Source organism: Egretta garzetta, unplaced genomic scaffold (assembly GCF_000687185.1).
Source record: "Egretta garzetta isolate BGI_Z169 unplaced genomic scaffold, ASM68718v1 scaffold440, whole genome shotgun sequence".
Taxonomy (NCBI): domain Eukaryota; kingdom Metazoa; phylum Chordata; class Aves; order Pelecaniformes; family Ardeidae; genus Egretta; species Egretta garzetta.
The window spans coordinates 1,172,882-1,189,403 of record NW_009258293.1 but is presented as its reverse complement, the minus strand read 5'-3'; the positions used below and the strand labels follow the sequence as shown (position 1 = coordinate 1,189,403).

At 42.8% G+C, this 16,522-nt stretch overlaps 1 protein-coding gene across 2 annotated transcripts; it reads right to left on the bottom strand.

The window, feature by feature from the left end:
* Positions 1–2,180: 2,180 nt before the first annotated feature.
* On the bottom strand, positions 2,181–16,508 carry NFS1 (NFS1 cysteine desulfurase). 2 transcript variants are annotated; one of them, XM_035893168.1, is made up of 11 exons: positions 15,798–16,508; positions 15,095–15,178; positions 14,208–14,360; positions 13,063–13,156; positions 11,254–11,388; positions 9,328–9,485; positions 7,875–7,980; positions 7,623–7,704; positions 6,133–6,216; positions 5,941–6,030; positions 2,181–5,332 (listed from the first exon to the last, which is right to left on the bottom strand). In XM_035893168.1, exons 1-11 carry the CDS (start codon positions 15,891–15,893, stop codon positions 5,269–5,271), a joined length of 1,146 nt encoding a protein of 381 aa, XP_035749061.1. In that variant the 5' UTR covers positions 15,894–16,508; the 3' UTR covers positions 2,181–5,268. The 2 variants fall into 2 exon arrangements, with proteins under 2 accessions (XP_035749061.1, XP_035749070.1); XM_035893177.1 differs by lacking the exons at positions 2,181–5,332; positions 5,941–6,030; positions 6,133–6,216 and adding an exon at positions 6,226–7,116.
* Between the last annotated feature and the right edge of the window lie 14 nt (positions 16,509–16,522).

The window sequence follows — 16,522 nt, the reverse complement described above, 5'->3', positions numbered from 1 at the left end:
GAGGAGGGCGGGGCCTTCCGGTGCGCGCAGAGAAGACGCGCATGTGCCTTCCAGCGGGTCGCGGCTCACCTCAGGGCGGTGGGGTCGCCGGGTGTTGTCGTGAAAAAGAGTCCGGTGCTTCCCGTGTCCGCGCTCCATTCTGAAGGCAACACCACAGCTAGAAGGCCGGAAAGAGCAACGTGGGACTCACGGTGTAAGATTCGTACGGTTGCCTCTGGTACAATAGCGATATTGTGATAGTGTGACACACACATTTTCTGGCAATTAACGATGGTGTAACTGAGGATTATTTACTGAGGAAACGGTGACTCGAAAGGAAGCATCAGGCTTCCAGCGAACAGAAGAACCCTGAGGAAAGTGGCTGTTTCTGACTTCACTTAGGACCGTGTTGCAGAATGAAAATGAAAGTCAGATCATCCTGGATCACTGCCCGTTTGAGTGTAACTGCCCGGTGTTATTCCTGTCCTTTGCTTGACTAAGTGTGCAATACAAATAACTAGAGAGCGTCCTGAGCCGAAGAGCAGCTGTAGACGCCTCTTGGCAGGCACTGTCACAGTGCTTCAGTGGACACGGGTACTGCAGCAGCATACATTTTCAGTGAAAAAGACCCTGCATAGTCTGTTGCAAGAAACAAATGAAAATAAATCATCGCCTCACATCACAAACACTTTTCCAGTGAATTGGGGAGCTCAAGAATTCAGTTAACTTAGTTGTTTTTCACCTCTTAACAAAAAGCAGGGCCCAAATCTGTGATGATTGTGTTGTCCTGAGGCAACAGGACCAGGCCTGGGGCTGCTTGGTGCCATGACACCCCCCACCCCGTTGTTTCCCTGTATATCCCCCCTTCTTACTCCCAAATTCTCCTTCACCACCTTCATCCCCTCCCAAGGAACAGCCCACACTTGTTTCTCTTCTCCCTATTACCCCTGGTTTTACAGACTTTGTACTCTATTTGGTATTTATGATAACAGCTGCCCTGAAAATTTATCAGTTCTGTCAAGCTAACACCTCCTTTCTGTCTTGCTAGGTGTACCATCTGCTTACACATCACTCCTTGACTGCTGTAGGTAGTATTCAGTAATTTGTCTTTTTATAGTGTCAGTGACACTAGGCAGGGTTAGCCACCAGCACGCACCCCTTGACACAGCTGAGAGAAGCAGGTAACTGGAGTCACCAGAGGCATCTGCGGCCAGGTTTGCCAGACCTGCTGCTTGCCAAGGTAGGCGAGTGGCAGCAGGAGCACCTGAGGCTCAGGGCCTTGCTCTGCGACACTGCAGCACTTCCTGGGCTGCACTGGCCACCCTGCGGCAGGGAGAAGGTGTAGAATAGCAAAGGGCAGTGCTGGAATATCCCACGTCAGAAGAAAACTAAGACTTTTCAGCTTTTCTGCAATGTGATGAATCACCACATTGCTTTCTGTTGCTGAAATAAAGTCTGGTGGAGACTTGAGACATTTACTGTGTGGGTGAGCAAAAAAACAGGGTCAAACTACATAACCCTCAGTAGGCCTCTAGACTCTGTCTGTACTGACTCCATGAAAGCATACTAGAGAGTAAGTCCTGATGCCGTAGAAGGCAGGCAGGGAAAAATTGTGTTGGAGAAGAACAGGATTTGCCTTTATTAGGTACTAGGACTATTGAGAGCGTGCTAATTTATCTTTCTCCTCCATCTAAATCAAAACCGAAGTAGGCCTAGGTATGCAACTAGGGGAAAAAAAAAATAACACAGGACATTTTAAAGTAAAGCTTGAGGAAAACAATAAAAATGTCCTCCTCCTTGCATTATACTTTTGCTACACCGTTAGTCTGGAAACATTACCCCAAATCCTAGGCTCCTTGCTCCTCCAGCACCCTAGAGAGACCTTTCTGTAAACACAGCCTCCAATCCTATTCCTTCATCTGTACAAGGATGTGCCATGGATGACTGAACCCAGTTTACTAAATGATTCATACTACTTTGTATTTTCCTTTCTGATTACTATGTGTCAACCACAAGTCTTAATTGTTTCCAGATCATTTAGAAAAATGTTCAACAGAAATAATCCTCACAGGTGCCTCCCAGAAATACTCTCCTCGTTCCTATCTGTACTTAAAATCTGTCAGTCAGCGATGATGTGCCTTATTGATCCTGTATGGTTACTTTTTAAAACTAAATTAAACACCTTGTTTGTTTTACTATGCCTATTCAGCACAGAACCACTTTGATTGCCCGTTAGTATGAGCTTCTTGTAAGAGCATCTTGTACCAGCCTTTTTTTATTACTGTGTTTCAGACAGATATGAGAAACATCAGCTGTCGGAGTGCTCGGTTCTCCCAAGCACTCGGCTTGTCCATTTTAAAAACTGGCATTTTGCTTTCTTCCAGTGCAGGACCTTATTCACCATCCTGAAATTTAATCAAAACTGCCTTTAATGGAGAAGAGATCTCTTAGGCCAACATTTTGGGATTCAGCTTTGGGAAACTTACCACTTCAAAACACGAGGCATACATGTTGTTAGCAGAAACAATTTGACTGAAAACAATGGACCATGACTGCAGTCATACCAGAGAAAGAGAACAGCAAGCTAATCAATCAGGCACATAAAAGATCGAAGAGAAGAGGTGGTATGTTGTTGGGAGCAATAATGTTTATGTTAATTTATCATTTTTAAAAATCCCATATAAGTTTATGGCTGGCTGTATAACATTGTCAACAAATCTGTTAACTGGCCCTCTTCCTCCGTCTCCTCAAGTCCACAGCAGGTTAACTCTAACTCTGTATTATCCTTCCTGAAGAAATAATTTTTGTAGCTAGGTGATATGCTTTATCAGCATTTAGAAACACTCACAGAGAATTTTTTTGCTCCCCTTGTGTACTACCTAATCACCTTGCACTACTGGAAGTTTATTTTATTCCTGTTTGTCACACTGGTTCAATTTTTATGACCCTTAATCCTCACCTTCCTGGCATCCTCACCTTGTATTATTAATTTAATGCCCTGCAGATGGCTCCAATTAATCACAAAAAAAACCCCTGCAAAAACCCACAGCTCCATCACTTCTGAGTTACAGGCAGTTCCATTTCTAATATTCTCCTCCCAAAGAATTTACTTCCCCATACAAAAAGCTTTAACTGCATTCAGTGTCGACAACCAGACATTAATCCTTGGCATTATTTCTTTCTGTCATGGGGAAAAGTATCTCCAGTACAAATTCTTCCTCATCTTGTCCTATAAGATTTTCAAATATTTAACAGTATGAATGAGTTGCTCAAACCTTTACACGTAGCACTTGTATTTCAAATCTTAGCACGTAAGAGGTGCTCAGAATCTTCAAGATTTGGGGCTCCCTTTTCTCAAAATAATTACAATATAAGCTATTTGAGTTTTAAAAAAAATTAGCTCAGATGAGGCACTGAATTTGAGAAGAATGACTCATCAAAAGTCAAACATCAGCTCGATGACAAGAAAGAGCTAACAGTGTTCACAGAAAACTTAGTGTATCCTTCTCTGTTCTCTAATGAAAGGCTGCAGTTTAGCAACTTACTGATTGTGCTGCATACTTCAGCCAGAAAGGTGGATCTGAAAAGACTGGAAATAGCCTAGTTGTAAGTCTTACCTATATTTTTTTTATCATCCATGAAACACAAAGAACAATTTCATAAACATATAGTATAAAAACATGCTGGGGAAGTGTTGCCACATGCTTAATCCAGAAAACATGTACAGCCCAAGGATAAAACAGTACATACAACACCTCTAAAACCTATTTATGCATATGGTAGTTTTAAAAATGTTGTGATGAAATATAAAGTGCCAGCCCTACAATATTAACACTGCTAAAGCTAATAATTTCAAACAGAACAACTGAGGATTAGCTTTACATTACAAACAACCAACCAAATCTGTCCTTAGTAACAAAAAAAGAAGAAAGAACAAGCTTCTGTAACACAATCCACCTTGTGAGACTTAGCTTCAGCTTTTACATTACATGGTTCATCCTCGAGGTAGATACCATCCAGAACTGAAGACTGAAGACATACTGTCTACAGGGTATATTAAATTCAGCAGCTAACACAGCATCCATCAATCAACAAAACTAATTTGAGAGCTGTCTGCTTATGCAACTGAAACAAAGGCACTTCGTAATACAGGGTTAAGTTTCCTACTGGAAAGATCAACAAAGGTATGAAACCCTTTTTGAGAGACACTTTCCCCCAGCACTTGCAGGGAATGGATTCCCATGTAAGCCTCTAGTCAGACAGAAGTACAGTCTGCCAGGCAGAGAAAGCTCCAGAGCTGCATGCTCTTGTCTCCAGACAAAACACCCAGGCTCAAACGGGCAAGACTCCCTAAAGGGACAGAAGCCAAGGGCCCACAGGCAAACTCTGAGCAACAAAAAAGGACTCATCACAAGGGGAAAAAGACATTGCACTTCATCTGCTCTTCCCACCACCTCCACCACTCATGTTCCAACTAAACTGGTGCTGCAACTGAAGCTGACATATTCTGCCTACCTCCCTCCCCCAGTCATTCAAGTTTTCTTTCCTTACTTAGAAAAAAATTGCACAGAAAAAAACAGCGGAGGGGACAGCAAAGTGCATCATCATTGTATCATAAACTCTGTAACACAGAAGGATGTTTTGCATTAATGCACACTGGTCTGTACAAGCATTGCACAAAAAGAAGATAAAACCAAGGAAAAAGAGCCAAAAATACTCAGTTTCAGAAAAAAATTGTTCTTAACTGCATGTACAACTATGAAGGCACACAGCCACACTGAGGCATCCTTTTCCTCTAGAAATGCCAAGCTTCTTCCTATCTGAGAATTTCTCACAGTACAACGCATCTGAGCTGTACAAAACCAGCTGCTGTTGCAGGATGCCCACCTCAAACAGAAAGAATGGGAGGCCTGGCAATAAGTCTGTGCTGCAAACGGAACAGCTACATGGGATGTTTTACATTGAGAAGCAACAACCTCTCGACAGGATTCCACTAGCCCTGGAGTAACACAGGGACATTTTCTTATTAGAAAATACATTTCAAAATAAACTATGTTTTAGCATAAATTTCTCTGTGTCAATATAAATGCAATGAGTGTTACATCATCCTGCCTTTCTCCAGGATAAAGACTAGTTTCATTTTTGGCTTCTTACACTTTGTGATCAGAAAGTGTAGTTTTCCAGTCAAATTGCAAGTGTCAAAAAACAGAAGTGCTGCATAATTTGCTCAGGAATGTACAGGAAATGCATTTTTTAATCCACATCTCATCCATGGATAGCAACGTTTTCTCAGTGCTGAGTCCATTTAATGCTTTTGAGGTCAATTCCATCCTGCACCATTTCCCAGAGGGGGCTGTAAAGAAAGGAGAAAAATGAGGGCTATCTAAAATGCACAGGACAACATCAACAACAACCAAGACAATTTGATCAACTACACAAGAAATTAGGAGATACCTATCTTCCCTTTCTGGAGGTCAATGAGCTTCAGACGATCAGTCCTCAGCCCCAAAACACAAGAATTGAGAGGACAGGTGCTCCACCTCATTTCCCACTCCCACTTTAGTAGGCATAAAGTACTCATGTCTCTTAGAGACCGAGCCCTCACATTTGACACTGTCCAGATGAGTCAGGAGTCTTTCAGTTTTACCAAAATAAAACAGCTTATTGATACATAAACATCTCTGGCTTAGAAACATCTAGGTACTGCCCTACATGCTTGCCTGACTCATATTCTTTCCCTGACAAAAGCAAGATCTAGGAAAAGGTTTGTTATCAGGTTTTTTTTCCTTAAAACTTTGTCACTACTGTTAAGATCAAGCCCACAACCACTCTGGCAACACTGCTTGCTTACATAGAGACACCACCAGATTTTGAAGCAAGCAATTACTTTCAACTCAGTCCAACTCTTCAAATCATTAACACACCTGAGAAGGCTTTACATTCAAGAACAAGACGGCTCACCTCATTTCCCTCAGCCTCTTAACATGCTGTATGCACTTCTGCACTGTATAATCTACTTCTTCCTCTGTAGTGAAACGACCAATGCCAAATCTAAACCAAAAGAAAACTATTATGCATATAGAGGGGTGGAACACCTACATTTAGCAGAAAAGAAAAATATTTGGAAGCATCAGGGAAGACCACTCCACGCACCTTATAGATGAGTGAGCCAAGTCTTCGTCTGTTCCAATTGCCCGCAAAACGTAAGAAGGCTCCAGAGAAGCTGACGTGCAAGCACTGGGGAAAGGGAAGGCCGGCAAATTTCAAACTTTTGTTCATGTGCACATGCCACACAGAAGTAACACTTCACTAATCTCCTCCAACAAAGAACAGGTCACTCTCAGACATTTATTATTACTATGACTCTTTACAACAACCTGTATCAGCTTCCCCAGCCTCTTAGAAACCATCAGTGAATACAAGTAAGAAAAGTGGTATTTCTGCTGCTGAAGGAAAAGAATGGAAGGGGGTGTTAGAGGGGAATGAGGGTAATAAATGAGGAGCATGAGGTAAGAAGAGAGAACACAGATAACGCAGTAAGAACAAACACAATGCCAAAACAGAAGCAATGGGAATGCAAACTAAGAGGTAGCTGAAGTGAAGGCCATGGAAAAAAGACAAAGGAGCCAAGACAGAACTAGACATAAAAAGTAACATACCAACAGGAACATTAAAAAAGAAAGAAAAAAAAAAAAAAAAAAAAAAGACTTCACAAGCTGCTGTTGGCAGCAGAACAAATAAATGAGAAACACTGCACAGAGGAATCCAGAGCAAGATGATCTACTTACAGTCATCAGTAGAGAGAACTTCCATCTTGAAGCAATAGGCAAAACTGCTTACAGGTTGTTACTCAATTTTTACAGGTAGCAACATGCAGCACAAACCGGAGAGCTGTTTACAGCTCTCTGATGCACAAAGCAGCACCTCAGAAGAGATTTTCAAATCACAGAAGTGTTTGGCTTCAGAGACAGTCATGTGGAGGCTTGGTCTGCCTGTTCATAGTGCCAGCATACTTCTCATTAAGATATGCTGACCGCTCTGTTCTCAAAGATGAGGAAAGAAGGGCATCTTTACACTCTGTTAACTTCATCACAAGCATCAAATTTGTCTTGGTAACAGGAACGTTACTTGTCACTCCTGTAGAGTCAACAGAGCTCCATAAAAGTGTATTCAATTTTCTTTCTGCTTCTGCATTAAACACAGGCACTGTGAGCTAATTTAATTCAGGTATTTGTCCAGTCTTACAATCTGCCACTTGTGTGAAACCCTGCTGAAGCAGAGAAGCTGCTCAAATGCCGGTAGCCTTTAGAATGAAAGTTTCACCGGCAGTTACAAGCCAAGGCTACTCAGATCGCAGGTAACCAGCCTGTAAGGCTGGCAGGAAGGAGCTTGGTTTTTTGGTTTTTGGGGTTTTTTTTGGTTTGGTTTGGGTTTTTTTGGCTTTCAGGGTGAGTAAATTTGACTTTCACTTGAAATGTGCCACTTCAGAGAAACACCATCTGAGAATGCAATTGATGCCAGGCTGACTCATTAACAGAATACGAAAATACGGGGCAGAGACCACTCCTTAGTTTGTACCTCCATTAGCAGATGTTATCTTCTCTCCAAAAGATACTGCTATCCTTCCCACACATTCCACCTACCTTCCTGAAGACAGGGCCACGTCTTTCAGAGCCATCAGAAGACTCTCCCCTTCCACATATGCAAAAGATAAATTGACGCATCCTACATACAAATAAATGAAATAGAAAAAAAAACTTCCATCAGTTGAAACCTAGGGCAAATCCACATAGCAGTACTTGCACAATGCGTAGCTAAAGCACACTGTTCAGTCATGGTCATTAACATGGAGGGGCTAGATGGTTCTAAGGGGCTCGGGATTTTGCTAATGTTACCTGGATAGCGATGCTCTCTATCTCCATTCATAACCACGTCAGGAACTTCACTCATTATTTTTGTAACCAGTCGTTCTGCCAGTTGTGAGATTCGCTTGTGGTCATACTAGAAAAGAAACCAGAAGAGAGACCGAGGTAATGAACAGTGTGCAGTTTGACCTCACTAAAACTGCTTTGTATCACCAGCCATGAGCAGGCTGAAGTGGCTGGGTTCGGTTAGACCATCCAAAACTTTAAAAGAAACTGTCAAACTTTGCCTACTCTAGAGACTGTTTTAGAAGAGAATTACCAAACCATTCCAAACCAGTTACCAATACTCCAAACTGTTCAGAAAGATCTATACACACAAGCTGCCAAAATGGCATTCATAAAAGCATAGAGATCTTTGTGTTTAAAGACAGGTAACACATAGGATGATGCATTTTGCAACACAAGAAAGGACATCTATTATGGTCAGTGCCCCTTATTTCCCTGGGAGCTCTCAAACTCTACTACATAAAGATATGGACTTGCAAATTACTGTGAACTCAGCTTTTACAAAGCATAACCTATGCAATGAGAACTGCCCATGTGCAGTGCCTTGTCCTAGACTAAAAAATGAGGTCACTCATGCTAAAAAAGCAGTAAGGTATGGTATCAGCTCCAGTGCACTGAAACGGCCAGACGCACACATGCAATTCATGTTTGTTTACATGCTTGAAAAAGCTTTAGAAGAAAATAAGCTATCTCAAATATTACTTGGTTTAGAAACACCAGAACTCTGCCAGGCGAGGAAGAGAATCGAGATCTGAGGCCTGTGCTGAATTCAGGCTCTGCAGGCTTTCCAGCCTCTAACAAGGCTTCCCACCAGCTCACATGGTGGATCTCTGCCCATCTCCCAGGGAGAAGCTTGATCCTATGTGTACGGATATCTGGCTTATGCAACCCACTGGCACTATATTAAAGGATTTTTACATTTAGGGAATCCATGGGGGCCCACAAACTAATATAGCATCACACCGAGGCTTAGACATCAGACCAGGAAAATAAACTTTACTGTCCAAGCTAGGAAAAAAAAAAATATTCTTAGTTGCAAAGCGGCATTAAACTTGAACTTATATACATTTAACATTATTTATTCCATTTCAGAGATGCTGCCAATACATGCATGCAGAATGGAGATGTGAGCACAAGCACTTAAAGCCATATTTCACTAAAACTGTCAACTTCAAACCTGTTATAGAAAACCATGATTCAAACCACTTGAAGAAAAAAGAAACTTAAGAAAGCTGAAAAACAACTTCCAGTAACCCAAAAACATTCTTGAAGATCTCAAAGCATTTACTTAATGTTACTATACAAGAATCAAGTTTGATTCAGGCACATGGACACAAAAAGACCTAAGGAAACTAAGACCTAACCAGCATGTTATATTATTTTCCAGAATGCAGGACAAACATTATCTCCCACATACCTCCATCTCCTGCTGTGCCACTTCACATGCTGCCCCCAGGCCCACTGCTAAAGGAGTGGGCACAGTCCCAGACCGCAGTCCTCTCTCCTGGCCTCCCCCACTTTGCAGGGCTTCCAGCCTGACGCGTGGTCGACGGCGAACATAGATAGCACCAACCCCTTGAAAACAAGGAAAGCTGTTTTAACATACACCCACAGTTCTGAAATTATGAAAAAGGACTCCAAGGTTTGGAAACATTCCTCATTTCCACAGCAAACACATACTTGGACACCTCACTGGAGACAAATGTAGTGAACACATACAGAAGTACAGTATGTTCTAGGAAATGGTGTTTGTTCCCACCATTCATGTTCCTCTTCATTCAGGCTCCGAGAGCTTCAGCCGTGGGAGAAGCTCAGTTTCTCCCAGAGTGCTTCAGCCACCTAAGGACTCAGTACTTCCCTTACTTCTCACAATTCCTGTGCACAGCTAAAGTTCATCCCTTTGCACTGAAGTTTTTAGACACAGATATTTCATTCGTTGGTGTTCCCTTACTAACTTCCAACTGAAAGCTCTAAAAGAACTCCTTTTCCTGGATTGCCAGGCCAGCACCAGTCCCAGGAGTCCTCTCCCTTTCTTCTCATTAGGGAGACTCATCAGTGGCACCTATTTCCAACGGACAGATTAGATGAGCCAGTTTTGACAGCCAGCCAACTTCACTCTCTGGTCTCACCGAGAAACTTGATTTCCATGTCTTCATGTGCCTTGGCATACCTAACGAGTGACTGTCACCACAGGAAGAATGGTTCCAACTTTGGGTCATAATGAGTTGCAAAAATTTATGTCTGTAACCTGCCCACAGTTACTGGCTGAAAACTTATCCCTCATCCAGAGAAATGTTTTCAGCTCTCAGGCGAGCTCATGCAGAAAAAGACAACATATTGAAAAAATAGTAATTTTGCCTTTTGTTTCTGAATAGTACATAGAATGCAGCAAACCTGGTTTCAGCTGGGATAGACTTAATTTTCTTCCTAGTAGCTGGCATGGTGCTGCGTTTTGGATTTAGGATGAGAAGAATGTTGATAACTCACTGATGGGTCAGTTGGTGCTGAGCAGGGCTTATACCAGTCAAGGACTTTTCAGCTTCCCCTGCTCTGCCAGGGGCACAGGGAGCTGGGAGGGACCACAGCCAGGAGAGCTGACCCCAACTGGCCCAAGGGCTATTCCAGACCATATGACATCATGTTCAGTATATAATGCTGGTGAAAGAAGAAGGAAGGATTGGACGTTCAGAGTGGCAGTCTTCCCAAGTCACCCTTATGCGTGACGGAGCTTTCCTGGAGATGGCTGAACCCCTGCCTGCTGATGGGAAGTAAGGAATGAATTCCTTGTTCTGCTTTGCTTGCATGTATGGCTTTCGCTTTACTTATTAAACTGTCTTTGTCTCAACCCACCAGTTTACTCACTTTTCCAATTCTCTCCCCCATCTCGGCCATTGGAAGTGGAAGACAACGAAAATCACTAAGAATTTAAACCTTCCATTTACCTTTTGATCTCCTCGTTGCAAGTTACACTTGGGTCTAAACTTTGCCCTATAACGCAGTGATTTAATTTCAAAATGATTCAGCATCACTGCTGCTTCACACCAAGCAGATGACTCTGGAAAAGCCACTCCTCCTAATGCTACCACCACTATACAACACTGTTTCTTCTTTTGGTGAAGCCACCTCACAACCCATCAGCACTGAAGATCCAATTTCCGTAGCTCTAAGTCTGGCAGCAGGGCCTGAACCACTACTCCAAAGTCAGTCCAATACCAGTCTCACAGTAGTTTTCTACAGTTTAAGTAACAGTCACTATGACAGACAGGTCTGACTTCACACCTTGTGTAGTTACCTTAAGGTAGGTATGGAAACAACAACTCTCGAAAAGCACTTCAGTAACTACCTTTGGGCCCGTAAATTTTATGGCCACTGATGCTCATTAGATCAATTTTCATGTCGTTGACATCCATAGGAATTTTACCAATAGCTTGTGCAGCATCTGTGTGGAAAAAAACCTTATGTGCGCGGCAGATCTCACCTGTAATAAAAACACAAAAGCAAAATAAACCACGTTACCTCATCTGATAGTTACAATTCCAAAAACGAATCCAAAGCATCAGGTTATAGTAGGGACCAGTTCTGAGGTGGCAAAGGAAGAAATGGATGCTGCCACGTTTCTTTTACAGTAAAGCATCTAAAGCTGTGTAGGAGCTACTCTAGCTGATGCCCAGCGGGGCACAAGGTTAGGCAGGTCAGCAGGTAAAACTACGTTGAATTTCTTCAGTTGAGAAGTTAAAAAGTCTTCTGCTGCTAAGAAGACAAATTGTTTCCAAGCCCACACCTACCAAGTTTAAGTACAAATGGCTGCACGGGACATCCAAGCTTCCCCACAGAGATGACTCCACACTGGACAAAGTTAATTTTTTTTTTCCTGATTATTTTTCTTCTCAACACCAGTCCAGTACAGGACAGCCCTACTTTCAACTTTATATTTGCCAAGTAGTTTTTATGCCATTTCCTCTATTTTCCAAGTTTTACAATGCTCAGCTTCAAAAATGGTTTCAGAATTGTCGCTAGTCCTCATGCATGCTGAAGTCACTCAAGCCTGTAATCAACGTTTTTGCATCCAGAGCCAAAATACACTACAGAACATTTAAGGCATTTAAGCACACGACAACAGTAATGGCTTTGCCAATAAAAGCACAGGAGGAAAATAGAGTCCTTGAGCCTATAAGTAACTCGCTGATGGTCAATTACTTGTCAATGAGGAAACATAACCTCAAGAGCCTTGGAGAAATGCTGCTTTGAGCATAATAAAGAAAAAAAAAATGCAGCAGCTAAGCAAGAGGAAAATCAGCAGCACCACAGGATAAGATGCCTGCTATGGCCTGGGAAATCAATACCCTCCAGAACCATGCAGTATAAACTCCAGGGCAGAGGGCAAAGCCTAAAAACTGTCTAAAAACTCAAACATCTTATGAAAGGACATCTTGAACATGAAGGGCGGGGTGCACACGTGTGTTTTGTCACTGACATGGGAAACGTTATCCAGGAATCACCATGGGATCCAGGGAGCTGCACACCTAGGCCACCTGCTCACGCTGCCTGCTCCAACGACCCTGGTTCTCCAGCTCTCCTTCCACCTGCTTTGCCAGACTGCTTCGAGGTCCTTGCCCCTCCATCTGCCTGCTCAGAGCCTGGCTCACCCTCTCCCTGCCTCCTGTTCCAGAAACCTGGCTCTTCAATGGCCTTTTGACCTAGAAACCAACTGTTCATGACTGTAATATGGCAGTACTGGAGGGGGGAAGGGGTGTCTAAGTGTGGTGCTCACTGTCCCCTCCCACCCCAAATTCTACACGTTTCTCCTTTTAAACACTACAAGTGCTCAATAAACCATTACAGTATGTAAACTCAATTTGGTCAGTTATTCTGTGCAATTTTTTCATCCATCATACAATTCAGAATGAAACTAGAAACACTGCAGCTGATCTGTACTATGAGGCTGTAATTGCTGCAATACTCACTGTAGAAGTACTGAATTTAATCCTTATTGCCCTTTTAGAACAAGTTTTTATTTGGGATAGCATTATTCTTTATTCCTTAACTATACTACACCTAATCTTTTGCATCAGTAGCACTTCTCTACGAAAATATTAAGTAAAATGAAGCAGAAGCGACGTCAGCTGGCCTCTGGAAGCCACGGTGTACTTACCAATGTCACGAATTGGCTGCTTTACTCCTATTTCATTATTCACAGTCATTACAGAAACCAAACTTGTATCTGGCTGGAACGCTGCCTCCAACTCCTGGTGAAACGTTCAAACAGACAGAAGTTGTGACTAACAGCAAAAGCAAGATTCCTGTGCACACCTTCAACTTGCTATCAAATCTTAACCAGCAGGCCCCTAGCTAGCGCGTTACCAATAAACGCCTCAGGTTCTGACAAACAGCCCTGGTGAGAGCACTAATCCACATCAACACAACATTCCTGTAGGAAGAGGAGTGTGATCAATTGGATTTCTGCATATCCTAACCCTGGTATGCACCGTGCCACCTGACGTGATTAAATCAAGTCAGAACAGACTTTTCCTATGTCTCATATGTTCCTCCAAACTATTTTCTTTAATGAATTAACCACTCACAAAACAGCTTAAGCCACATCTAGACAAGGTGAGGTTGGCTATAAAGGAACTGCACTGTAGACAAGAGAGAGCGTCACGTAAAGAAGGAGTCTGCCAGCCAAGTTCTCGGGGAATGTGACTAACAACTCTGCGCCTGCAGGCCTGATCCCTCTACCCTGCCATATACACACAACACCTCTCCAGGTCAGGCGATGGGGCTAGAAACAGAGCTGCTGCTGTCCTCTATCAGAGGACACACATGATGAAATAAGCATATACGACTTCTAAATCCCAGGACCGCGGCCAGTACACCCAGAAGGGTCAGTTCACAGACAGCAATCGGAAAAGAGTATTGTAATCACTGTGCCTGATGCCTTGATAGCTCAGGTCGTAAAATTTCACCACTAACTCCTGTATCAAAGCCAGCTCCATCCTAGTCACGTACTGGGCTCTCTACAGTGTATGCAACTGCTCTACCCACCTGGGTATGAATTACAGCAGGTGAACGGTGGGATGAGAGATGGATGTTTTGGTTGAGAAAAAGTCTAGAGCACCAGGCAGAACAGAAAATCCTTCTCCAAGCGTGACAGAGATTTGACTGTGACTCTCCTTCTACCTTGTGATATTTACCATCCTTTCTTCTTTATCATCAAGAGGACACAAGGTCCTCTCGAGCACCAACGTGAAGCAAAAACCTCTTCTATTTTCACTTTTTTTCTGTCAGTAAACAACCTACCTTCAAATCTATGAGCCCATTTTTTTTAACAGGTAGATAGGTGACCCGAAAACCTTCTGTCTCCAAGGAACGGCAGGAATCCAACACACACTTGTGCTCTGTTTGCGTAGTAATGATATGCTTTTTTCTGGATTTATAGAACCTTGCAACACCCTGTGAGGCACAAACCATGAACAAGAAATTTGCCATTAGACCACTGAAGAAAGCAAGATTTACACAAAATGACTCAAACAAGAAATTGCTATTTAGATATAATTCATTCGGATCTTCCCTGTTTGCCCTGAAGTCATGAATATAAAAGGTACTGACATGTAATTCATGCTATAATATTGCCACCAGCACTCTTTTCAAAGCACCTCACTTTTCAAAGAGCCTGTGAAAATGTTAACTGATAGAAGTTCTAGACACTTTTTAAAAAACATTTGCAATGGAGTGACATACAATGAGAAGTCTTAACGACCACATAGTAACAGTTAAAACACTACCTAGTCTTAGAAAAAAGTCTGTAGTCAGCATCTCCACTATACTTCATGATAAAGATTTTAATTACATAAGCAGAAGGACTGTATTTGGGGCATGTAAGTACACTCTGTCCTCACAACTGCGTCCTGGGCACCAAAACATCCCAGTATTTCCTCCGTGCATGTAGCAGGATACCACAAGGAGAAAATCCAGGAATGCAAATATCACAGAATGGCAAGGGTTGGAAGGGACCTCGGGAGATCATCTAGTCCAACCCTCCTGCTAAAGCAGGTTCACCCAGAGCATATATGTGCCGTATGTGCTAACTAGGCCAACATATTAACTTTTAAACTGTTGATAGATGCATACAGTTCTCAGGAGCATAATTTTAACATAATAAATAACTATCAGTATAAACCTTTTACCTTAATTGCCATATTATTTGATTCTGTTGCACCACTGGTAAATATAATTTCCCTTGAATCAGCTCCTACTAAATCCGCAACTTGCTGTTCAAAAAGAAATACAAATTTGACTTGTTAAGACAAAATACAATGAATACCATAGCAAAACACATACAAAATGTTTCCTAGAATACCCCCTCGAGCCTTGTAAGAATCACAGCTATTATCTAACAGAGTTATGCTACAGGTACAATCGTTTAAATATCTGCATTAATACAAAATACATCAGGAATTCATAGTCATTAGCAGCAGTGGTATTTAGCATTAGCCTGTTATAGAAGAACATAAAAGTTAAGTAGACAAAACCCCAGTACACATTACTTCCAAAAAACAATGACAAAGACCTATACCTGAGACTAGAAGAATGATAAAATATGCAGTTAGCCTGTTACTGCAGCAGCATGCTTGTGACCTCAGGAAACCAAAATCCTGAGGCACCTTTGCCTAAAGTATTGGTTTCTGCCATTTCAGTATAATCTTCACTATTTTTTTTTCTTGCGATAAATCTGCTAAAGGATAGCAACGTGAAGAGGAAGCTGCTAAACCCAGCCCAGGGAGAACTAAATAACTACAGCCATTTTATCATTGCTTTTGATTTTTTTTTGACGCTGAATTTCCTCACCAGCAGGAAAACCACTATGACTGCAGAGAGCTGAAGACTCACCCGCCTCGCCTTTTCCATGGCAGCCTCGCTCTCCCAGCCGTAGGCATGGGTCCTGGAGTGAGGGTTGCCATAGTAGGCCGTCAGGTATGGGAGCATGCTGTCCAGGACTCTGGGATCCTGCAGGACACAAATCAGCCAGCCTCAGAAGGGGAGAAGGAAAAGCATCTCTGACCCCTCTACACACATGCACCCCCTCTGCCCCGGGACCAGTAGCGCTTCTGCCGCTGTGTCTAGGTATAGCTCAGGCCAGATCTCAAAAACCTGAGGTTGCTGCACATTAGATGCAGCACAGCCACTGTAAATACAAGTGTCCAGCAATTACGTTCTGTGCCCTCACATGTAACCTCGCTCTGCATCAAGACCATCACAGAAGAATGGGATTTTCAGAGAAGAAGAAATACAAGGCCTTAAAAAGTCAGGAAAAATTACACAGGTGAGTATTTCAGTTAAATGCATTTCTTGCTGCCCCTCAAGGCCGCACCCATGCCCGCAGATCTTGGTGCGAGCTCTAACGCGGCTCTGCCACGGCTCCCGCCCCGCAGGTCGAAAAGCGCCGGTCCGTGGGGCTAACGCTAAATGGCGCCGCTTCCTCCATCAGCGTCCCCGAGCAGGGGAGAGCCGCAACCCCGGGAAAAGCGAGCCCTCTAGAAAAGAGAACTAAGTTTGCTTCTCTCCTTCCCCCTGTACTTCCCCATCTCCGGGGGGAGACCCACGGGTTCGGGGGC